Genomic DNA, 26528 nt, shown 5'->3' on the forward strand with positions numbered 1-26528 from the left:
TTAATGCAACGTCTAGGTATGTACTGATTCCTTGTGTCAGGCTATCATTTCCTGCAACAATCGGTCGGCCTTTCAAAGGCATCAGGCCTTTATGAACCTTTGGTAAACCGTAAAATGTCGCTATTTGAGGTGTAGAAGAGAATAAGTACTGAAATTCTTTATCATCAATTAAGTCATCCGTTTTTGCTTGCATCAAGATGTTCCTGAGTTCCGTGAGAAAGGTGTCAGTAGGGTCGTCCTTCAGGATCTGATAATTGGATTTATCCAATAATATCCGAAGGCACATTTCCCTATAAGCATCACGATCCATCAAAACTATGTTGCCCCCCTTATCAGAGGGCTTAATAATTATAGTTTCATCCCTCTCGAGCGTTTGAAGAGCCATTTTTTCATCAAAGGTAAGATTTTGATGCTTAAATTTCTTGACCTTGGACAACCTCTCAAGATCCTCAGTCACCATTGTTTCAAAGATCTCTACATACGGTGAATCCCCAGATGGGGGTAAACTAGTATTTTTTGATTTCAAGTTGGTAAAAGGACCCTTACTGGGATCTCTCATATTCTCATTTTCCAGTGCTTCCAAGGCAAGAATAGCTTCGAGGTCCTGACGATCCAGACCCAAATCTGCACACTTTTACGGGATGTACACAATAATAACCCTGATTGTATTCAGTTTCAAGGAGTTGAGATTATCAGATCTAATGGAAGAAGGGGCAACGTAGACAGATTGTTGTTACAGAAAGAAACAAGGTGGATTCACCGTCTGGATTGCTGTAGTCCGAAGGGTCTAAATGACCAGCTATCATTTGCTGCATTTATATAAGTACATCATGGCTTAAATAGGGATGTTTTTCAAAAATTCCCTCTAAATGGCACATTACACCTATGGTGCTTTATGTTTATCAGTGCATGCATTTTTGACTATTGCCTTATAGTCAATATGTATGCCACCTATTACTGCCATATTAGTGATGTTGTGTTATCATATCACTGTTTGGGTACTGTGTGTTAATCAAATATTAAATTTTGTTTTGCAAAATTTCCTCTAAATGGCATATTACATCTATGGTGCTCTATATCTATCTTTGCATGCATCTGCGACTGTTGCCTTATAATCAATATGTATGCCACCTATTATTGCCATATTAATGATGTTGTACCTTCATACTTCTGTTTGGGTATTGTGTGTCAACCAATATACCTCTGATGCACAATTTGTTGTATACACCCATTATATCACCTTTTTTGGGGGTACTATTGATAATGTGCCATTAGGGGTTGTATTATCTGTTTAACATACAACCATCCCGGTCATGGTGTAATTTATATTCAATTCATTCATATACTTACCTTCTTTCTTATATGGATATATGTCCAATAACAATAACAACAACTTAAATAAGATTTATTCCATCCTTTTCCCGGAGTCATGCTGATTTCACACCTATATGGATATCGCCCTGGTTTGGGCTTGATTGTGCCTCGCATTCCCCTGCATACTACGTGCGCTAGCTCTGCACAGTGTCCTGATGCCGCTGCGTCCTCCGGTTCCTGGTTGGCGTTGGTTGGCAATCACGGACGCTGTGGGGTTCTGCGCATGCGCGGGATCTCTAGTATCGCGAGATCTCGGTAAGACAAGTGTCAGGGGAAGAAATGAAGCAGATTGGCTGAGCGGGGACGAGCCCTCCACACAGGGAGGCGTGGTTTGGTCTTTTTAAGCCCTGTCATCGGGCTACTGACCATTGCTGCTCATTTACACACAGCCCGTCAGGCTGTTCACATCGCTATCTGCTAACTCTAGCTATTCAGCTTGCACAGTCTCATACATCTATGACTGGTGCAACACTTAGCTGAATTTATCTGCTAACTCTAAGCTATTAGTATAGCACAATCTTATATTCTAATGATTGGTGCAATACTTAGCTGGTTGTTTTATGCAATCTATTCATCCTGATTGCATGGCAATATACCATCCTGAGGATACAGCTTATATACTGAGCTGTTGAAACGCGTAGATGGTCTGTTCTGTTTAAGCAATCAGTGGTGTGATATAATATAGACTTTTTGTTGAAGTCATTTCACCACTGTGCGATTAAGTGAGCAAATTTGGCTATCACTAGATCAAGCATTGGGCGCCATTTGTGGACTTAGAATTAATCAGTCCTGTCCGTTACGCCTGATCTAATTGTGCTACCTAAACGGGTTCCAGTACTACTTAGAGGATCAATCTGTGGGCATTGTATGGACCATAAATCGGTCCTGCCCCTTATATTGGATCTTCTATTAGTATCTGATAAAGTGTTTTTTTATTAAAACCAAAAAAAGCACTTTAAGCAGCAGGGTGTAGGAATACTGTGAGCAGTACATCTGAGCGAAACAGTTATACACCATATGAATTGATACCTTGGCCAAGCATCTCCACTGTCTTATTAGTCAGTTGTGGTGTAGGATTAGGCGTATGTCATAGGTATCACATGAATACACTAATCCCTACGACTATTTCATCAGAAGGGAGATAGTTTTTTTGTCTCTATCATAGTACCGTGACATACCTATTGGAAAGAGGATATGGTGATATGAACATAAATATCCCTATGTCAGTACATGCACCATTTTCCATCGGCTGGTGCTTATAGTTATAGAGATAAAATTGGAAGTGACATTTAAGGGTGTCGATCCAACATTAAGACACCTCAGGAATATACGACATATGGTCACATGGTGGTCTGTATGCGTGCATAACGAATATCATAAAAAGACCTATTCCAATATTGTTGAGTGAGACCCAACAGACTGTCGGTTATAGAGTGGTTGTATGCACACGGTGAATACACACTGAGATGTTATTAAGAGTGTGAAGTTTTACCGTGACAGTTGTATAAATTAATGGTAAAGGACTATTGTTCTTCTGTCCAAGGTATCATATTTCTAAGTATAGTGCCGATTGGTCGTGACAGGCACGATATCTATAAAGGATTGATCACGCCCTTTTAATCCATAATTTTAAAGTTATATGAATAAAGGTTATATTTTATTTATTATTTAGTGGTTCCCTCGGTGATCTACTGTTTGTTCCTTAGGGAATTTTTCTGTCTCGGTGACGAATTATCCCTTATCCTGCATTTAAGGGATAACTTGATATTCTGGTACAACCCCTTTAAGCTTTTTTTACATTAAAACTTGAAAACCTTTTTACCAATAGACATGTTATTGGAGGATGGAGTTTCTGGATAAGTTGTTCTCATAGACTCAATACAGTCGAGTAAGACCTTGCATATAACTGAAAGTTCATCTCTCTTCAGTCGCCTGTATGAGCTTTCTTGTAATAGATATGGCATGAGGCACAAACTAATTTAAAGAAGATTTTGAAATGGCTATAAAAGAGAAATCCATATACCTTACATAGAAGCAAAATTTGCCCCCACAACTTAGGGTAGGGGGGGGGGCGATAGTATGTATAAAGCCACCAAATGTCTTGAATATATTAGCAAATGGCAAACAGATGCCAAGAAAACCTTGACTTCTCCCTAGTATTCCTCCTCACCTAAGCAAGTCATAATGTCCAGTCACAACAAAACCTTTCTAAAAAGGTCAACTTGCAGGTGAAATCTTCATTTGCATATGACTAGAGGAGCATTAATTTCCATTGTCTTAGAAAGAGGAGGGACCTCAAGCTCTTGGCCATAAAAGACAGTTGGACCTCTTGGACTACAGTCACTTCTTGAGCACTGGATCTCCTAAAACTCCTCAAGAGTTTACCTTGTGGATTGAGACACTCAAGCTCTTGCCACCCAGAACACCACATTCTTCATAGAACACAAGCGGATCTTCATTGCCCAGGTACGTTTCTATCCATACTAGGTTTCCAACCTTTTGGCCAACTTTTAAAAATATGATTTATTAAACACACAAAATGGAAGCCTACTGTTCCATTTAAGATCCTCAATATTATGTTTTGTAGTTTGAGCTTCAAATTGTCATGTTTTATGTTTCTTATATTTTTGTAATTACCTTTTGATGCTCATTTATATAATGCCCATGTATGTTTGTGCGACAGCATCTTCAAAAGAGTATATCTTCTAACCAGCAATGGAAGGGACTGCAGAATTTGAGATTGAGAAGATTGGTGAAAGCGATTTCCAAGTCTTGCAACATCTTGGCCAGGGGATCTATGGTCAAGTTCTCATGGCTCGTGAGATGAAAACAGGTAAGCCCACCATCAAAAATGTTAATCATATACATTTAATAATGTAGCTCAGAATGGTTACCATGCTAAATGCTTATTACCTCAAAAATATTTAAAGAGTTAACATGAAAAGCTTAAGAAAACATTCTATGTGATCCATTAGTTGTATGGTCAATGGGGTTCGAAACCACAGTAAATGGGATTCTGAACAGGGTAAATTTTTCTATTCTGTAGCACTTGTCTAATAGGGTATATGATTTCTTTTTAACCAGAGAACACCTTTATGGGAGTTTTCTGGCTTACAAAAAAAATTTATATATACCCCATCATTGAATTTGGATTTAATCGAAGGGTCATCTGTTCAGCATCTTTACTTATTGGCCAGAGATTAGAACATTGACAAAGATTGCCTAGTGTCGATCAGTGGGATCTCAGCATTAGTATAATTAGAAGGGTTCCTTGGAAGAAAGTTCATCACAAAGGTAAATGGGGATTCTGAACAAGGGAAATTTTTCTATTATGTAAAATTTGTCTAATAGGGTATAGGATTCCTTTTTAACCAGAGAACACCTTTATAGGAGTATTCTGGCTAAGAAAAAAAATATATATAAAAATCTGTATGTTCCTCATTATGGAATTCTTAATTGAGCGGTCATCTGTTCAGCATTTTTACTTATTGGCCAGAGATTAGAACATTGACAAAGATTGCCTATTGTCGATCAGCGAGATCTCAGCATTAGCATACTTTGTGATGTACTTTCTTCCAAGGAACCCTTCTAAACATTTTCTTCAACGGAGAAACCTTTTAAGACTATTATTCAAAATTTATTGGCCATTTCCTGCATTGCATTTGTGTGGTTTTTTACATTTTAAGTGTTTGCATTTATATCTAACCAGGAAACATTGTTGCCCTGAAATTGATGAAGAATGACCGAACAAAGTTGGAAGCTTTCATCGATGAATTACGCGTGTCCACCTATTTATCAAGTTATGAAGGCATCATATTCACTTACCCCTCCTTTAGGAATTCCGTTGAACATTATATTCTGACCCAGGAATTGGCACCTGGAGGATCCCTCCATTCTCTAATTCAGGATGGTGTAAGTATTTCAATATCAAATTGTCAAGTAATAAATGGAATTTGGATATTAAGCCATATTGGAAATGATTATTCAGAAAGAACATGCACAATGTTTAATATTTCTAGAGACTTATATGTCCTAGCTTTGCTAAAATACTCCAGATCTGATAAATTCACAGACCATTTTCAATTCAAGTAGAGCACATGTCTAATGATCTCCCTTACTTTTCTAGGTCGGAATCCCAGAAGTGATGGTGAAGCGCTGTGCATTGCAGTTGATCGGAGCTCTGGAGTACATGCACAGTAGGGGTCTGGTGCATAGAGATGTAAAACCAGATAATGTCTTGCTAATGGACAATGAATGTCACCACATCAAACTGAGTGACTTTGGTCTGACTCAGGTCATTGGCAGTCTGGTTCCATCCATGGCACCCATTATACCCTACATGGCTCCAGAGCTCTGTGAAATAAAACCCGGAGAAAGCATAATCTTGGATCCCAGTGTGGACATATGGGCCCTTGGTGTGCTTCTATACACAGTTTTCACAACATTTTTACCACATTCTGCTCTCCCAAGATCCCAGGACCAGGACACTTTCAACTGCTCTTCTAAGTCATATTGGCCTTCCTTGGGGAGTAGAAGAAATTTTAGAAATGGTTATTCAAGAGGAGGATGTTGAGATTGGTCATTATGTCAAGGAAGTGATCATCATTGAAGAAGAAGATCATTACATTGTGGTGGAAAACCATGGGGATATTGAATACATCATTGTGGCAGATACCACTGATGAATCTCTATCCAGCTCCACCGAGTCTACATTGCTCCATTGGCCTAATGACACCAACCTTTGCTTGGGATCTGAGGTGGAAATAGTTTAGATCAGAGTTGGTGATAACTCTCTGGAATAGCATACCATCACTACATGCATAATATCATTACCCTAATAAAACGCAATTTATTAAATGACTGCTTTGAACATTTTTCTTTATCTGAAAATATAAAATTTGTTCTGCTAAATGCAAAATTGGATAACCAAAGATTCATATTTTAAATTTTATTTATACAATTCAAATATAACTGGGGTGCATATCAGGAGAACATCGTTCTACCACTAGTCAGTCCAAACATGGAATATTGTTTGTAGGTTTAGGTACTGATGAACAGAGTCATATCTGCGCTTAAGCTGGGGCAATAAAAGAAAAAACTTGAAGGGGCGGACTACAGCACCCAGAGAGGGCATCAAAGGGAGCGTCATTTAATAAATATATCACGGCTTACTAGTGAGATCTCTCCCATCAGCACTTTTTATGCAGCACTCTAAAGCAATGAGACTCTGAAACTCTGCCTAAGGAAGCAGTCAGTGGTGAGGTTGTGTCTGCTATCAGCTTTAAAGCACCACAGTCCGAACTGACGCAAGGCAATGTTCACATGGGACAGTCCCATGTATAACACTAAAACCAATACCAATCACAAGCAAAGTGGGGAGGGTGGAATCTAGCCCTATCAGCTACAAGAGGGAACACCTCTTAAGCAGGGTGATCACCCCAATAAGAGCAGCCCCACATCCTTAACCTGGGCTGCCTGCACTGTCCCAATGAAGAAACAGGAAGTGCCTATAGATGAAAATAAGATTGCTCCATCCATTCACACTAAATGTACAATTATTTGTTTACATAGGCCGATCATTTGCTTTTTATGCCCACAGAAAGTGGACAAATGAATCATTCACTGATGGCATTTACACCGAATACCCATTATTGTTTAGCTTCCTGCAATGCAGCGATAATGAGAATGATCCACCATTCTAGAGCGAGGAGCTCTCTAAGGCCCCCTCTCTATTGGCGATTTTTCACTGCATTTCCCGAGGTAATAATGCGGTTGTGGGAAATGCAGTGAACGCTTTCCATGGACTTACTATGGATAGCACAGCCCCGCTGTCTATGAGTGGAGAATTATAGGGAATTCTCTTTTTGTGGGATTTAAATCACAGCATGCTGCGATTTGCCGTAGTGAGCCCATCTGTCAGGTAGGCTCAGTGCAGAGAGCTGTCAGCTCTCCCCTGCTCCCCAGCGGTGGCGATCTGTTGTGGGATATCGCTAATCGCTACATCCGTGGACAGGAGGCCTAAGGGTCCTTTTACAACGAATACCTGGAACATTCATAAATTACACATCCTTTACTTATGGAGACAGTGGGAAGAAGTTCAGCAGCAAGTGTTCAGTTTCTGTACAGATTACAGTTGTGATCATTTTATCATCACTGAGGACCTTGTAACAAAAAGCTTACAGAAAAGTATACAGAAATAAATCATCAATATCGGTTTATTCAAATGCCCGAGTCCTGCTTAGGAATAGGGCTTAAGATAAAGACAAAATAGCCTTTGATAATCCCAATTATCGTTTGAACGAGCTAGTGATGTCACCGCTAACTCGATCGCCCTTGTCCAGCCCTTTTAGACAGGCAGATACATCATTGGCTCATTCAAATGAGAATTATTCAGTCTTTCAAATTCACTTCATTTTAGTCTGGTATGAGCCACAACTCAAACAGATCAGGTACATCCATGCATGACACAAGTAAACCCATAGTATTCCCTGGGCACTGTGGAACACTTGTTTTCCCTATAGTGGCACCTGCTGCTAGATTTTGCCAGATTACAGCTGTGATTAGTTCATCCTTGAGGATCCCTGCAACAATAAGGATTTTTCCAAAGTGGACAATGCCTTAAAAAGTCAATAGACTTGGATTTCTATTTTAAGCTTCCAAAGACAGAATAAAAATTCTACTATAATGGGGATTTGTAGAAGTGGACAATGTACCGGTCCTGCTCAGTACAATATTTGACTTCAACCCAGAGAAGAATCATTTGCAAATGTATATATCTGACATCCAGAGAGAAGATCCACCCAGACACTATACAATGCTCAGCTGGATAATGAACTGCTAGTATTAAGACTACATAGACCTGGTATTAAGGGGCCAAGTGGCTTTAATTTAGAGAACATCCACCTCTTGGGGCAGTATACAGTAGCTATGGTTTTCTTTGTAGACATTATAATCCCTTTGAGTTGTGTGAAATGCCTGGGAGGCAGAGACTACTGATCATAGAGATAAGGGGTTAAACATCTGGTGAAGTGGAATTGATGATGGGTTTTAAAGACACGCACAGCATTGTGGGGATGAGGTGATCAAGATCTCAAATAGATGGAAATGCGTCTCCATGAGCACCTAGTAGCCAGGATGTACTGAGCACATTGTATAATAAAGTATGGAAGCTCCCAGAGATCATTATCTTTTCTGATGTTACACCTGAACTAAGCTGGGCAAGATCAAACATCATTACCACATTTATTAGGGTTGTAATGGGTCTTGCGGAAGTAAATCCTTCCTCATTAGTCAGTTTCTGACGGGAGTTTATTGGGGGCACCAAGGGAAATTATTGTGTATCATAACAATTGGACCACATTTCTTACAGCAGCAGAACAGGAGTACAACGGCTAGATCTAGTGATGGAAGTACGCTTGTAATATACAAGTCTGCTACACAAGAATGTGGAGAGTACACTAACAGATATACAGTTACAGCGCCTCCTGTGGTTTCCTTTATATATAAACAAAATAGGTTTAAAGAAATAAAGACCAATTTTACACGGACGGATAACGGATTCAGATTACCACATCCAGCTAGAATCTGAATGATTGTCTGTCGCTGCATGCATTGCCACTGAACGATGAATGAGAATTTGCTGGCGATCACCTTGCGCTGCCAGCAGAGGCTGTAGAAGACAAGCGGGGTGTCCCTGCTTGTCTTCTGCATACAGCTGTTCCCTAGCTCCAGTGCCGGCTTTTCTACAGCTGAGCGCTGTGAGCGGAGGATGCAGAAGACAAGCGAGGTGTCCCCACTTGTCTTCTGCATACAGATGTTTTCTGCACAGATAGCCCGGCTGTTATACAAACTGATTGAGAGACTCAAGCTCTTGCCACCCAGAAGGCCACATTCTCCATAGAACACAAGCGAATCTTCATTACCCGGGTACGTTTCTATTTATACTAGGTTTCCACCTTTTGCCAACTTTTAAGAATATCCATTTTGTGTTTTAATAATTCAAAACATACTGTGCCATTTAAGATCCTCAATGTTTTTGTAGTTTGATCTTCAAAGTGTCAGGTTATGTTTCTTATATTCTTGTAATTACCTTTTGCTATTCATTTATATAATGCCTACATATTCCATAGTACTAATCATGTATTTTGTGTGACAGGGTCTTCAAAAGAATACATCTTCTAAGCAGCAATGGAAGGGACTGTAGAATTTGAGATTCAGAAGAATGGTGGAAGTGATTTCCAAGTCTTGAAACACCTTGGCCAGGGAAGCTATGGTCAAGTTCTCATGGCTCGGGAGATGAAAACAGGTAAGCCCACCATCAAAAATACTAATCATATTTATTGAATGCTTTAACTCAGAATGGTTACTGTGCCAAATGCTTATTACCTTAAGAAATGTTTAAAGAGTTAGAATGAAAAGCTTAAGACATTCTATGTGATCCATGATTTGTATGGTCAATGCGGTTTAAAACAGTGGTAAATGGGGATTCTGAACAGGGTAAATGTCTCTATTATGTAAAATTTGTTTAATAGGGTATATTATTGCTTTTTAAACAGAAAACACCTTTATGGGAGTTTTTTGGATTAAAAAAATGTATATACCTAATTATTACATTCGGAATTAATTGAGGGGTCATCTGTTCAGCATCTTTACTTATTGGCTAGAGATTAGAACATTGACAAAAGATAGACAATAGGTAATCAGGGGGATCTCAGCATTAGCATACTTTGTGATGAACTTACTTCCAAGGAACCCTTCTCACAAAATATTTTCGAAAACTGAGAAACTCTTTAAGACGATTAATTAAAATGTATTCATCAATTCCTGCATTGCATTTGTGGTTTTTTTAATGCTAGCATTTATATCTAACCAGGAGACACTGTTGCCCTGAAATTGATGAAGGACTGTACAAAGTTGGAAGCTTTCATCCATGAATTACACGTGTCCACCTGTTTGTCATGTTACGAGGGCATCATATTCACTTACCCCTCCTTTAGGAATTCCACGGACCGTTATGTTCTGACCCAGTAATTGGCTCCTGCAGGATCCCTCCATTCTCTAATTCAGGATGATGTAAGTATTTCATATCAAATTGTCAAATAATGAATGAAATTTGGATATTAAGCCATATAGGAAATGTATTTTTGATAAATATTCTAAAAGAACATGCACAATGATGTTTTAGATGTGCTAGATTTGCTTAAATACTCCAGATCTGATACATTTATAGACTATTTTAAATTCAAGTAGGGCACATATCTAACGGTGTCCCTTTCTTTTCTAGGTCGGAATCCCAGAAGTGATGGTAAAGCGTTGCGCATTGCAGTTGATCGGAGCTCTGGAGTACATGCACAGTAGGGGTCTGGTGCATAGAGATGTGAAGCCAGACAATGTCTTACTAATGGACATGGAGTGTCACCACATCAAACTGAGTGACTTTGGTCTGACTCAGGGCATTGGCAGTTTGGTTCCATCCATGGCACCAGTTATACCTTACATGGCTCCCGAGCTTTGTGAATTAAAACCCAGGGACAGCATAATCCTGGATCCCAGTGTGGACATATGGGCCCTTGGTGTGCTTCTCTACACAGTTTTCACTGGGTATCTTCCATGGGAAAGAGCTATGCACAACGATGAACTATTCCAGAGATTTGTCCACTGGCAAAGAGATCTAGACTGCGTTCCTCCTCCAAGCAACTGGACCGAATTCAACCAGAATGCTCTACATTTTTTCCACATTCTGCTCTCCCAAGATCCCAGGACCAGGACAATTTCAACTGCTCTTCTAAGTCATATTGACCTTCCTTGGGGAGTAGAAGAAATTTTAGAAATGGTTATTCAAGAGGAGGATGTTGAGATGGGTCATTATGTCAATGAAGTGATCATCATTGAAGAAGAAGATCATTACATTGTGGTGGAAAACCATGGGGATATTGAATGCATCATTGTGGCAGATACCACCGATGAATCTGTATCCAGCTCCACTGAGTCTACATTGCTCTATTGGCCTAATGACACCAACCTTTGCTTGGGATCTGAGGTGGAAATAATTTAGATCAGAGTTGGTGACGACTCTCTGGAATAGCATACCATCACTACATGCATAGTATAATTACCCTAATAAAACGCAATTTATTAAATGTCTACTTTGAACATTTTGTGGAGTAAACTATCTGAAAATATAAAATTGGTTATCTAATTTTGCCTTTAGCAGAACAAAATATTCATATTTTAATTGTATCTATACAATCCAATTATAACTGGGGTGCATATCAGGAGAACATCGTTCTACCACTAGTCAGTCCAAACATGGAATATTGTTTTTAGGTTTAGGTACTGATGCACAGAAAGTCATATCTGAGCTCAAGCTGGGGCGACTAAAGTAAAAGTTAGAATGGGTGGACTACAGTACCCAGAGAGGGTATCAATGTGAGCGTCATTTAGTAAATATATCAGGGTTTACTATAGAGCTCTCCCATCCTCATTTTTTATGTAGCACCGCATAAAATGGTGGTTCTTTATGCAAGAGCAATGGAACTCTCTGCCCAAGGAAGCATTCAGTGGTGAGGTTATGTCCTCTATCAGCTTTAAAGCACTACAATCAGAACTGGCACAAGGCAATGTTCACATGGGGCAAACAGTCCCATGTATAACACTAAAACCAACACCAATGACAAGCAAAGTGGGGAGGGGGGAATCTAGCCCCATCAGGTACAAGAGGGAAAACCTCAAACAAGGTGATCACCACAATAAGAGCAGCCCCACATCCCTAGCCTGCACTGTCCCAAGGTGGAAACAGGAAGTGCCTATAGATGAAAATAAGATTGCTCCATTCACACTAAATGTACAATTATCTGTTTACATGGGCCGATAATTAGATTTTTATGCCACAGAAACTGGACAAATGAATTATTATTCACTGATGGTATTTACACTGAATACCATTATAGTTTAGGCTCCTGCAATCCAGCGAGAATCTGAATCCCCCGTTCTAGAGTGAGAAGCACTCTAAGGTCTCCTGTCCATGGGCGATTTTTCACTGCGTTTCCAGCAGCAATATTCCGGCCGCAGGAAATGGAATGAACGCCTTCCATAGACTTACTATGGAAAGCACAGCCCCTCTATCCATAAGAGGAGAATCATAGCGTTTCTCCGCTCGCAGGATTTAAATCACAGCATGCTGCGATTCTCCACGGTGAGCCTGTCAGATAGGCTCAACGCAGAGAGCTGTCAGCTCTCCCCTGCACCCCGGCGGCGGCTCCTGCGGTGGAGATCTGCTGCTGGATATCGCTACGCCCGTGGACAGGAGGCCTAAGGGTCCTTTTACACTGAACACCTGGTACATTCATGGATTACACATCCTTCATATTGGGTGCTATGTAATGCTATATTTCACCTATGGAGACAGTGGGAAGAAGTTTAGAAGCAAATGTTCAATTTCTGTACAGATTGCAGTTGTGATCATTTTATCATCACTGAGGACCTTGTAACAGAAAGCTTACAGAAATAAATTAATACCGGTTTATTCAAATGCCCGAGTCCTGCTTAGGAATGGGGCTTAAGTTAAAGACAAAATAGCCTTTGATGATCCAATTATCGTTTGAATGAGCTAGTGATGTCACAGCTAGCTCGATCGCCCTTGTCCAGCCCATTTAGCCAGGCAGATACATCATTGGCTCATTCAAATGAGAATCATTCAGTCTTTCACCTTCACTGTATAAGCGAATGAGAGGGACTGAACAAGTGCTGTTTAAACTGAATGATAAGTGAACAAGTTAATGATTGACTATTCGTTCATGTTGTGCAGGGATAACAATCATTCAGTCATTGCTTGCATTAAAAACAGAATGATAAGCGCTGACGTTTGCTTGTTTAAACGTTTTTGATTATCGTTTCTTTAAAAATCATTTGCAGATGTAATTGTGTAACACTCAGAGATAAGACCATACAGGGGAGACCATGTATAATGCCAAGCTGAAGAGCAGAATTGTTTTCTCATGAGTTACTATAGTCTTCTAGAGCAAGAGGCACTTTAGTCTGGTGTAACCCACAACTCAAAAACAGATTAAGGATATCCATGCATGACACAACAAAACCCATAGTGGGCACTGGGGAATACTTTTCACCTATAGTGGCACTTGCTGCTAAAATTCTCCAGATTATAGCCGTGATTCGTTTATCCTTGAGGATCCTTGCAACCAAAAAAGAAAAAAAAAAAAAAAAAAAAAAGTGTTGAAAGTGGAGAACAGCTTTAAAAAAAAATTTCAATAGACTTGGATTTCTATTTTAAACTTCCAAAGAAAGAATATTGAAAATTCTGCTAAAATGGGGATTTGTAGGAGTTGATAATGTACCGGTCCTGCTCAGGAATGGGCTTTGACTTCAAGCCAATGAAGAATCATTTGCATATGTAAATATGTCCGTCATTCAGAGATAAGCTACACCCAGACATTATACAATGCTCAGCTGGGTTATTGACTGCTAGTATTAAGGTGCTAATTTAGGTGGCTTTCATTTTGGGGCAGTATACAGTAACTATTTTTTTAGTATACATAATTTATAATCCTTTTGAGGAGTTGTGTGAAATGCCTGGGAGGCAGAGACTATTGATTGTACAGAATGTTGCACCCCTAACTAACTAGTTTAGTCTCCAGCCTACCATCCAGGTTTTGTATAGCACATTTATGTTTGTAGGATCCAGACCCGGGCGGTGATTATATATTTATTCTCTTCTGTTCTTGAGTCCTTTATTCCTTTTTAGTTAATTAAAAGTTGTTTTAGGAATCCCCTCAGTGAAGGATCCTTGAATTGCATTGGATTCCTTTGCATCAGTGTTATTGTTTATCTAACTGGGACTACATCTCTGACTAGAGCCATGGAGAGACCCTGTACAAGCAGCTTATGTTACACCTGAACTATGCTGGGCAAGGTCAATGACCATTACCACATTTATTAGGGTTGTAAGGGGTCTTGCAGAAGCAAATCCTTCCTCCGTCAGTTTCAGACTGCAGTTTTTTGGGGACCAAGGGATATTATTTTTACATCTTCTCTTACAATTGGACCGCATTTCATACAGCTGCAGAACACGAGTACAACGGCTAGTTTTAGTGATGGAAGCATACTTGTAATATACAAATACTAGTCTGTTACACAAGAACGTAGATAGACTAACGGATACAGTTACAGAGCCTCCTGTTTCCTTTATACATAAAAACGAAATAGTAAGCAGATAAAAGTAAAACCGCTTTTACACGGGCAGATAAATCCAATTCCCACATCCAGCTAGAATCTGATTGGCATTCAGTCACTGCATGCATTTCCACTTAATGATAAATGAGAATTTGTTCGCTCCTCATATGTCATCGAGTTTCTGCATGCAGAATATTGAATGACTGATCGGCTCATGTAAATAATATTTCACTTATGAGCTGCCTGCTTACTGTGAAGGACTCCAGTCAGCAATTCTCGGTCCTGTGTTAATGCACAGGAACGGTGTGCGCTGGGACGGCCTGTTGGGCATCGGCAACTGACAGATTGCCCCATGTAAAAGGAAGCCTAACATCTAGTATGCTAAAGAAAAATATTGAAAACTTACATAAAAAAAACTTTAAAAAAGTTGAATGCACTAGAGAGACATTTGCGTTTATTGGCATTTTCTATTGGGCAAATACAGGTCCGCATTTACCCTGCAGAAAGCAACAATGCCAGCAAATGCAGATAACTTAGCAACCGCCTTTCATCAGAAACAAGTATTCCGGACGTGTAACATGCTGGTCTGACAGCGGTCTTAAGGAAGCTCGGTGTAGGGAAAATTACTTTTTTGCCAAAGTGTTTGCAATCTTTACCCAGTTGAGTAGCTATAGGGGAGGAAGAGGTTGCTAATTAGACCCAACTAGGGTAGGGCAAAATGCAAAGCACAATGGAAAATTTACTTAAATTCATGAAAATGGGATGGGAGCAGTAACTAAAGGGCTAATCTTTTTTGCTTTGACCCTCTTACTTCCCCCAACTCAAATCTTAGTGCTAAAAGAGGTCTTACTACTTTTCTGAATAAACTTTCAGCTGCCTTATTATTCTTCTCCCCGCCTAGCCTTGTGCTCACAGGATCTCATTATGACAATGGCCAGCTGTTTACAGCTCATTATCCTATCAGTGCTGGATGTTGTGGCCCCATCATGTTACAATTACTTATACTAGCTACACAGTTATGGGTGGAACAACAAAATGGGAACAGTTGCCTGAAGGCCCAAGACTAGTTGGCATAAACATTTTCTTAGTCACACTTCTCCTTGAATGGGTATCCCAACAATAGACCTTGATGGCTTTATCCTTTTTTAAACACCCTAAAATGTCTGATGGGTGCGATTCCCAGCCATCGCATTGAGGGTTCATCTAGACATCAGTATTTGCAAGCCCCCCCCCCCTCCCCAAAAAATAAAAAATTGCAATGATTGTGGAATAATTGATTACAACTGTAAATTGTTTGTTTTTTGCAAAAAGCTGAAAGTTTGTAAAATGAACCCAAGTAACCCAACATAACAGAAGTGGTTTCTCCAGATTCACTACAAAATGCCACTTTTAATGATTACTGCAGTCTCAGATTTAACCCCTTCACTACAAGAGTCTTTTGTAATTAATAAAGCACCTTTCGCTATTCTGACCTGCCGCAAACACAAAGCACAACCGGACACCGACTTATGATAGCGTTTCTAAGGAATCCTAGCCCATTTCTCTTGAACAATGGCCTCTAGTTTACGAATATTCCTTGGGTTGTGCGCTGTAACCACCTTTTCATCCCAAAGATTTTCTATGGGGCTCAAGTTAGACGTTTGATGGCAACTCAAGCATCTTCCGGGACTACTACTGAAACCAAGCCTTGGTGGTCTTTGCTGTATGTTTCAGATCATTGTTCTGTTGGTAGAGTCAATGATGCCCATGCTTCAGCTTCCTTACAGAAAGCATGACATTTTCTCATCGGATCTCCACATACATGACTGAAGCCATCTTGTGCTCCAAAGGTTGCAGTTTTTCAGTGACAGGAAGCAAAGCAGATGCAGTCCATCACTGAGCCACCGCCATTCCTCACTGTCGGTAGGGTGGTTTTTTTCTTTTTTTCCAGTATATGCTTCATTCTTCCTGCTCCAGACACACCTCTGATGGGCCTGGAATGTCAGTTTTGTTTCTTAGTTCATGTAACTAAAAACACAAAACCTAAAAAAGGATTCTGTTCTATATCGTGAAAAACAAAAAACTGGAACTTTCTGGCCCTACAGATCAGCGGGTCTGGAGGAGGAAGAATGAAGTATACACTGAAAAGATTGTCCTGCCTACAAGGCTGGGCTTCAGAAGCAACTCTAGAAGATTGAGTGACCGTCCGTCACATGACTTGAACTCCAACTCCAGCCAAAAATATTTTTTATGAAGGCGGCAGTTGCAGCATGCAAACCAAGATATTTACTGGCTTTTTGGCCATTTCCTATGAGGAAGGTTCTAAGATTCCTCAAGAATGCAGTTAGAGGCTGGTGTCATAAGAGCAAAAGGTTCTCCCAAAACAAGACACGTCATGAAGGTGTGAAATATCTCTGAAATTAAAAGTCCTTTTTTGTGAACTCAGAGAAATCCCTTGTCATAAGTCGTGTTCAGCTATTCAACTTGTTCTTATTTGGTTCATTTGTACAAACTTATGAAAGTTTGTAAATTTGGCAAACAAACCGAACTTGCAATGGGGAGGGGGGGGGGGGGTGGAATAATTTTGATTACATACAAATTTTGATTATATATAACTACATCTGCAATGGAAACCCCTTTTATAATAGTGGGTGGGGATTGGAAGAATTAAATGAACAGGTCTGCCAGTTGATCAGTTTGTGAACATAAAAGAGATTGCTGATCAGCCCTACATGTCCCCATGTGAAGATGTACTGCCAGCCTATGGGGGATGAACGATCACAGTTATGGTCATTCATCCCTATAAGCTGATTTTTGGCCTATGTCAAGGAAAATCAAACAAGCGCCTATCAAAATGCATAGGATTCAGTGATCGTTGTGTTTGGCTAGTTCTTAGCAAGTCTAAAAGGACGTTTTGGAGATACAGCAAGCAATTTAACAGAATCATATCAAAATGAACTACTCATTTATAATAGTCATTTAATATTCTGAGATTCCTTGCAGATATACAATAAAAAACTGCTACAAGTGTCCCTTTAACAGAACCCACGTGTGTCCCCCTCTAGTGGTTTATAAGAGGACACACGATCTTTAATGCTTGATGGCCTCGACCACTCCTTAATGTCCCTGCTTAGGTCGCCCACACACTTGCGTCTTTCTTAATGCTGCGATATCGCTGCGTTTTTTTACGTGATTGTCAGTGGGACTTTCTAATGTAAAAATGCATCACAAGTTCGTCCTTTCGGTTTTTTGTGCGATACGTTTTTAACATTAGAAATTCCCATTGATAACCACGTTAACAACCGCAGCGATATCACAGCTTTAAAATGCTAGTGGTTAAGAGCCCTAAAAAGAAGAATTTCATAAGCCTCCTGGGGAGGGAGACTGATTGTATGTAAAGGTTATGGTGGATCCTTGATCTGAGCAGCTTTTCCTTAAAAAGTCTACAGTGTCTACTCTGCATTTGCAGATCAATTTCATCTTTTGTTCTGTTATCAACCATTTCCTGCTGAAAAATGCTGCTTTTACACTATTTATCTCCATGATTTTATCCCTAGTTCTAAGAACCTCCAGATACACAGTGTACATGTATGTAAGATATTAGCAGGCAGACCAAATATGTCCAGACCCTGTAGACCATCTTGGAGGTAATGCTGTTTAGAACATTGAGTGGTGAACCGATGTGTACAATGTCATCACGAGAAAGTGACAGCCAATCATGGCATGGGGCTGTAATGTCGCTTTCATAGGCCAAGCGTATGTAATTTCCCTGTGGATGTAATGTTGCTATCTGGCACTGTACGCCTCAGGACATGTTAGCAGTGATTTTCTTAAGAATGTTTTAACATAATCATACACAAGAAAAATAAAAGAGGTCCACAAACTAGCAGTAGGAATGTGCCCAGCCTTGTGACAACCCCATTACTTTATCAATATGGGGGGGATTGTAGGGAGAAGAAGCGAGCAAGTGGTGCCAGAGGGCTGGAAATGTAAGAGGGGGAGAACAGAAGTCGGCTTTACATGGGACAAATGTCAGGCTCATAAGTGTCCGATAAGAACTTATTACTTCTGTGGTTTCACAAAGCAGTGATAGTCATTCAGTGAACGGAGGTGGAGCGCGCCAAAGATCTCTTCTGGCCGCACATTCACTGTGAATGTGTTTACATTGTGTGAAAATTTGCTCAGTCACTTAACTTCAGGTGAGTTGAAACAAAAAACAAACTACTGAGTGATATTTTGCTCAACATCCTGTTTGATTATCGCATGTAAACATGGGACCCAGATTTTCAAATAAAGAACTTAAATTTTTAAAATATATTTGAGAAACAATGTGAAGTGGATCAATCAACACATTTTTGTGGAGAGCGTCTCCCTTATATCAATTTCTTGTAAGAGATGAGGTATCCTGTCTTGTGGTTCTTTGAAGGTAACATTAAGTAATATTTTTGGCCAGCCCACTAATCTCCCGAGGCGTGTGTGGAGTAGGCTTTCCATGGCGTCCATATTTTAAGAAAGGAGGCATGTGATAAGTTTGACCAACTGAGCAGTTCTTCAAAACTTTGTCCTGCCTGTTCTCTACTAGAAGAGTACTATTTTTTACACTGCAAATATAGCACTTATGACCAAACAAAGGATCTACGCTCCAGTTTTATCTACTATGGAAACCTGTACACCTCTAAAGCTGTACTCGGCCATCAATAAAAGTAAACCTTGTTCTCCTTTTACTGATAAACTAAAATAGGAGTAGAAAGTTGTAGAACTTGTCATCCTTAGAGAGACAAACTCTTTACATGGGCAGACTGCCAAGCTTGTATAGTAGCAATAATCATTCTAGTAAATGGAGGTGGTGTGGGCCAGGATTGTCCCAACTGGCCAGCCCACCCACCGCTATTCACAGAAAGTAAGTCATTGAAACACGGAGTGACTCCTGTTTACAAGGGCTGATAAACACTTGGTATATCGTTTTGCTAAAAAGAGGACTCCGACAAGAGCGATTTCTTGCTTGGTGCCCTGTGAGAGGCGGCAAGTACACAAGATGATCAATCACCCGAATTCACTGATTCCAGTGAGAATTTGGGCAATTGTTTCATATAAAGTACCCTCAAAAGCGGTTGTATCAGAACAAGTTATTCACTATTCACAGCATAAAAGGTATAAACTTGATCGGTGGAAGTCTCATTGCTGAAACCCTAGCCAATCTCAAGAATAGGGGTCCCATATTCCACACTCTTCTCACTGCAGGGTTTACTGTGTCCCCTGCAAACAATGAGAAGACTGAATGGAAAGCTTGTCGCACAAGCTCCATTTGCTTTCAATAGGGCTGCCAAGTACCCACATTGCACACCCAGTCGGGTATTTCCATCACACCATTGAAATTAACGACGCACTGAACATGCAGCATGTTCAGCCAGTGCTCCATTCAGAGCGATGTCGCTGCGGGGGAGAAGCGATCCCTACAGAAATAGTAAATTGGGACATGGGAGGCCCATTCTCCAGATCCACGGGGGTCTCAGAAGCAAGTGCCTCTCCAATCATAGTTATCCCTTATCCTGCATTTAAGGGATAACTTGATATTCTGGTACAACCCCTTTAAGCTTTTTTTTTTTTACATTAAACTTGAAAACCTTTTTACCAATAGACATGTTATTGGAGGATGGAGTTTCTGGATAAGTTGTTCTCATAGACTCAATACAGTCCAGTAAGACCTTGCATATAACTGAAAGTTCATCTCTCTTCAGTTGCCTGTATGAGCTTTCTTGTAATAGATATGGCATGAGGCACAAACTAAATTAAAGATTATTTTGAAATGGCTATAAAAGAGAAATCCATATACCTTACATAGAAGCAAAATTTGCCCCCACAACTTAGGGTAGAGGGGGGGGGCGATAGTATGTAAAGCCACCAAATGTCTTGAATATATTAGCAAATGGCAAACAGATGCCAAGAAAACCTTGACTTCTCCCTAGTATTCCACCTCACCTAAGCAAGTCAATGTCCAGTCACAACAAAACCTTTCTAAAAAGGTCAACTTGCAGGTGAAATCTTCATTTGCATATGACTAGAGGAGCATTAATTTCCATTGTCTTAGAAAGAGGAGGGACCTCAAGCTCTTGGCCATAAAAGACAGTTGGACCTCTTGGACTACAGTCACTTCTTGAGCACTGGATCTCCTAAAACTCCTCAAGAGTTTACCTTGTGGATTGAGACACTCAAGCTCTTGCCACCCAGAACACCACATTCTCCATAGAACACAAGCGGATCTTCATTGCCCAGGTATGTTTCTATCCATACTAGGTTTCCAACTTTTGGCCAACGTTTAAAAATATGATTTATTAAACACAAAATGGAAGCCTACTGTTCCATTTAAGATCCTCAATATTATGTTTTGTAGTTTGAGCTTCAAATTGTCATGTTTTATGTTTATATTTTTGTAATTACCTTTTGTGCTCATTTATATAATGCCCATGTATGTTTGTGCGACAGCATCTTCAAAAGATCATATCTTCTAACCAGCAATGGAAGGGACTGCAGAATTTGAGATTCAGAAGATTGGTGAAAGCGATTTCCAAGTCTTGCAACATCTTGGCCAGGGGACCTATGGTCAAGTTCTCATGGCTCGTGAGATGAAAACAGGTAAGCCCACCATCAAAAATGTTAATCATATACATTTAATAATGTAGCTCAGAATGGTTACCATGCTAAATGCTTATTACCTCAAAAATATTTAAAGAGTTAACATGAAAAGCTTAAGAAAACATTCTATGTGATCCATTAGTTGTATGGTCAATGGGGTTCGAAACCACAGTAAATGGGATTCTGAACAGGGTTAATTTTTCTATTCTGTAGCATTTGTCTAATAGGGTATATGATTTCTTTTTAACCAGAGAACACCTTTATGGGAGTTTTCTGGCTTACAAAAAAAAATCTATTTATCCCCTATTATTGAATTTGGATTTAATCGAGGGGTCATCTGTTCAGCATCTTTACTTATTGGCCAGAGATTAGAACATTGACAAAGATTGCCTATTGTCGATCAGCGAGATCTCAGCATTAGCATACTTTGTGATGTACTTTCTTCCAAGGAACCCTTCTAAACATTTTCTTCAACGGAGAAACCTTTTAAGACTATTATTCAAAATTTATTGGCCATTTCTTGCATTGCATTTGTGTGGTTTTTTACATTTTAAGTGTTTGTATTTATATCTAACCAGGAAACATTGTTGCCCTGAAATTGATGAGGAAGGACCGAACAAAGTTGGAAGCTTTCATCCACGAATTACGCGTGTCCACCTATTTATCAAGTTATGAAGGCATCATATTCACTTACCCCTCCTTTAGGGATTCCATGGACCATTATATTCTGACCCAGGAATTGGCTCCCGGAGGATCCCTCCATTCTCTAATTCACGATGGTGTAAGTATTTCAATATCAAATTGTCAAGTAATAAATGGAATTTGGATATTAAGCCATATTGGAAATGATAATTATTCTGAAAGAACATGCACAATGTTTAATATTTCTAGAGAATTATATGTCCTAGCTTTGCCAAAATACTCCAGATCTGATAAATTCATAAACCATTTTCAATTCAAGTAGAGCACATGTCTAATGATCTCCCTTACTTTTCTAGGTCGGAATCCCAGAAGTGATGGTGAAGCGCTGTGCATTGCAGTTGATTGGAGCTCTGGAGTACATGCACAGTAGGGGTCTGGTGCATAGAGATGTGAAACCAGATAATGTCTTGCTAATGGACAATGAATGTCACCACATCAAACTGAGTGACTTTGGTCTGACTCAGGTCGTTGGCAGTCTGGTTCCATCCATGGCACCCATTATACCCTACATGGCTCCAGAGCTCTGTGAAATAAAACCCGGAGAAAGCATAATCTTGGATCCCACTGTTGACATATGGGCCCTTGGTGTGCTTCTCTACACAGTTTTCACTGGGTATCTTCCATGGGAAAGAGCTATGCACAACGATGAACTATTCCAGAGATTTGTCCATTGGCAAAGAGATCTAGACTGCGTTCCACCTCTAAGCAACTGGACCGAATTCAACCAGAATGCTCTACATTTTTTCCACATTCTGCTCTCCCAAGATCCCAGGACCAGGACAATTTCAACTGCTCTCCTAAATCATATTGACCTTCCATGGGGAGTAGAAGAAATTGTAGAAATTGTTCTTCAAGAGGAGGATGTTGAGATAGGCCATTGTGTCAATGAAGTGATCATCATTGAAGAAGAGGAGCATTACATTGTGGTGGAAAACCACGGGGATATAGAATGCATCATTGTGGCAGATACCACTGATGAATCTCTATCCAGCTCCACCGAGTCTACATTGCTCCATTGGCCTAATGACACCAACCTTTGCTTGGGATCTGAGGTGGAAATAGTTTAGATCAGAGTTGGTGATAACTCTCTGTAATAGCATACCATCACTACATGCATAATATCATTACCCTAATAAAACGCAATTAATTAAATGACTGCTTTGAACATTTTTCTTTATCTGAAAATATAAAATTTGTTCTGCTAAATGCAAAATTGGATAACCAAAGATTCATATTTTAATTTTATTTATACAATTCAAATATAACTGGGGTGCCTATCAGGAGAGCATCGTTCTACCACTAGTCAGTCCGAACATGGAATATTGTTTTTAGGTTTAGGTACTGATGAACAGACTCATATCTGAGCTTAAGCTGGGGCAATAAAAGAAAAAACTTGAAGGGGTGGACTACAGTACCCAGAGAGGGCATCAAAGGGAGCGTCATTTAATAAATATATCACGGCTTACTAGTGAGATCTCTCCCATCAGCACTTTTTATGCAGCACTCTAAAGGAATGAGACTCTGGAACTCTGCCTAAGGAAGCAGTCAGTGGTGAGGTTATGTCTGCTATCAGCTTTAAAGCACCACAGTCCGAACTGACGCAAGGCAATGTTTACATGGGGCAAACAGTCCCATGTATAACACTATAACCAATACCAATCACAAGCAAAGTGGGGAGGGGGGAATCTAGCCCTATCAGCTACAAGAGGGAACACCTCTTAAGCAGGGTGATCACCCCAATAAGAGCAGCCCCACAACCCTAACCTGGGCTGCCTGCACTGTCCAAGGTAGAAACAGGAAGTGCCTATAGATGAAAATAAGATTGCTCCATCCATTCACACCAAATGTACAATTATCTGTTTACATAGGTCGATCATTTGATTTTTATGCCCACAGAAAGTGGAAAAATGAATCATTCACTCACGGCATTTACACCGAATACCCATTATCGTTTAGGTTCCTGCAATGCAGCGAGAATGAGAATGATCCACCATTCTGGAGTGAGGAGCTCTCTTAGGCCCCCTCTCTATTGGCGATTTTTCACTGCATTTCCCGAGGTAATAATCCGGTTGTGGGAAATGCAGTGAACGCTTTCCATGGACTTATTATGGATAGCACAGCCCCGCTGTCTGAGTGGAGAATCATAGGGATTCTCTTTTTGTGGGATTTAAATCGCAGCATGCTGCGATTTGCCGTGGTGAGCCCATCTGTCAGGTAGGCTCAGTGCAGAGAGCTGTCAGCTCTTCCCTGCTCCCCAGCGGCGGCGATCTGTCGTGGGATATCACTAATCGCTGCATCCGTGGACAGGAGGCCTAAAGGTCCTTTTACACCGAATACCTGGTACATTCATGAATTACACATCCTTTACATATGGAGACAGTGGGAAGAAGTTCAGCAGCAAGTGTTCAATTTCTGTACAGATTACAGTTGTGATCATTTTATCACTGAGGACCTTTTAACAGAAAGTGTGCAGAAAAGTGCACAGAAATAAATCATCAATATCGGTTTATTCAAATGCCCGAGTCCTGCTTAGGAATGGGGCTTAAGATAGAGACAAAATAGCCTTTGATAATCCCAATTATCGTTTGAATGAGCTAGTGATGTCACCGCTAGCTCGATCGCCCTTGTCCAGCCCTTTTAGACAGGCAGATACATCATTGGCTCATTCAAATGAGAATTATTCAGTCTTTCACCTTCACTGTATAAGCGAATGAGAGGGACTGAACAAGTGCTGTTTAACCCAAACGATAAGTGAACGAGTCAATGATTGTTATGCCTGCACAACATGAACGATGAACGAATAGTTAGTCAGTCAGTCAGTCATTGCTTGCATTAAAATGGAATGACTATTTGCTGACTTTCGCTTGTTTGAACATTTTTTTATAAATTCTAATCATGTCTTCAAAAATCATCTGCAGATGTAATTGTGTAACATTCAGAGATAAGACCATACAGGGGAGACTGTATAATGCCAAGGTGAAGAGCAGAATTGTTCTCTCATGAGAGTTACTATAGTCTTCTATAACAAGTGATACTTTTTAGTCTGGTATGACCCACAACTCAAACAGATGAAGTACATCCATGCATTACACAAGTAAACCCATAGTATTCCCAGGACACTGTGGAACACTTTTGTTTTCCCTATAGTGGCTATTGCTGCTAGATTTTGCCAGATTACAGCTATGATTAGTTCATCCTTGAGGATCCTTGCAACAAGAAGGATTTTTCCAAAGTGGACAATGCCTTAAAAAAAAGTCAATAGACTTGGATTTCTATTTTAAGCTTCCAAAGAAAGAATAAAAATTCTACTATAATGGGGATTTGTAGAGGTGGACAATGTACCGGTCCTGCTCAGTACATTATTTGACTTCAACCCAGAGAAGAATCATTTGCAAATGTAAATGCCCGACCCCCAGAGATAAGATCCACCCAGACACTATACAATGCTCAGCTGGATAATGAACTGCTAGTATTAAGACTACATAGACCTGGTATTAAGGGGCCAAGTGGCTTTAATTTAGAGAACATCCAACTCTTGGGGCAGTATACAGTAGCTATGGTTTTTTTAGTAGACATTATAATCCCTTTGAGTTGTGTGAAATGCCTGGGAGGCAGAGACTACTGATCATAGAGATAAGGGGTTAAACATCAGGTGAAGTGGAACTGATGATGGGTTTTAAAGACACGCACAGCATTGTGGGGATGAGGTGATCAAGATCTCAAATAGATGGAAATGCGTCTCCATGAGCGCCTAGTAGCCAGGATGTACTGAGCACATTGTATAATAAAGTATGGAAGCTCCCAGAGATCATCATCTTTTCTGATGTTACACCTGAACTATGCTGGGCAAGGTCAACCACCATTACCACATTTGTTAGGGTTGTAATGGGTCTTGCAGAAGCAAATCCTTCCTCATTAGTCAGTTTCTGACTGCAGTTTATTGGGGGCACCAAGGGAAATTATTGTATCTCATAACAATTGGACCACATTTATTACAGCAGCAGAACAGGAGTACAATGGCTAGATCTAGTGATGGAAGTACGCTTGTAATATACTAGTCTGTTACACAAGAATGTGGAGAGTAAACTAACATATACAGTTACAGCGCCTCCTGTGGTTTCCTTTATATATAAACAAAATAGGTTTAAAGAAATAAAGACCAATTTTACACGGGCGGATAACGGATTCAGATGACCACATCCAGCTAGAATCTGAATGATTGTCTGTCGCTGCATGCATTGCCACTGAACGATGAATGAGAATTTGCTGGCGATCACCTTGCGCTGCCAGCAGAGGCTGCAGAAGACAAGCGGCGTGTCCCTGCTTGTCTTCTGCATACATCTGTTCCCCCGCTCCAGTGCCCGGCTGTTATACAGCTGAGCGCTGTGAGCGGAGGATGCAGAAGACAAGCGGGGTGTCCCTGCTTGTCTTCTGCATACAGCTGTTCCCCCAACTCCAGGGCCCGGCTGTTATACAGCTGAGCGCTGTGAGCGGAGGATGTAGAGGACAAGCGAGGTGTCCCCACTTGTCTTCTGCATACAGATGTTTTCTGCACAGAGAGCCCGGCTGTTATACAAACTGATTGAGAGACTCAAGCTCTTGCCACCCAGAACACCACATTCTCCATAAAACACAAGTGAATCCTCAGTATT

General features: G+C 40.3%; 3 protein-coding genes and 1 pseudogene across 3 annotated transcripts in view; 3 read left to right on the plus strand and 1 right to left on the minus strand.

Moving 5' to 3' along the window:
- Positions 1-26528, minus strand: part of EVA1A (eva-1 homolog A, regulator of programmed cell death) — an 814688-nt gene that overhangs the window by 378270 nt on the left and 409890 nt on the right. The gene's annotated exons all lie outside the window — the stretch shown is intronic.
- LOC136616260 (serine/threonine-protein kinase SBK1-like) lies at positions 4090-5947 on the plus strand. The gene is made up of 3 exons (XM_066594207.1): positions 4090-4207; positions 5084-5286; positions 5501-5947. The coding sequence occupies exons 1-3, from the start codon at positions 4090-4092 to the stop codon at positions 5945-5947; spliced, it is 768 nt and encodes a 255-aa protein (XP_066450304.1).
- Positions 9562-11428, plus strand: LOC136616276 (serine/threonine-protein kinase SBK1-like; annotated as a pseudogene).
- On the plus strand, positions 21057-22943 carry LOC136616292 (serine/threonine-protein kinase SBK1-like). Its single transcript, XM_066594208.1, has 3 exons — positions 21057-21174; positions 21753-21955; positions 22173-22943. The coding sequence occupies exons 1-3, from the start codon at positions 21057-21059 to the stop codon at positions 22941-22943; spliced, it is 1092 nt and encodes a 363-aa protein (XP_066450305.1).

The sequence above is a fragment of the Eleutherodactylus coqui genome, chromosome 1, assembly GCF_035609145.1.
Source record: "Eleutherodactylus coqui strain aEleCoq1 chromosome 1, aEleCoq1.hap1, whole genome shotgun sequence".
NCBI classification, from domain to species: domain Eukaryota; kingdom Metazoa; phylum Chordata; class Amphibia; order Anura; family Eleutherodactylidae; genus Eleutherodactylus; species Eleutherodactylus coqui.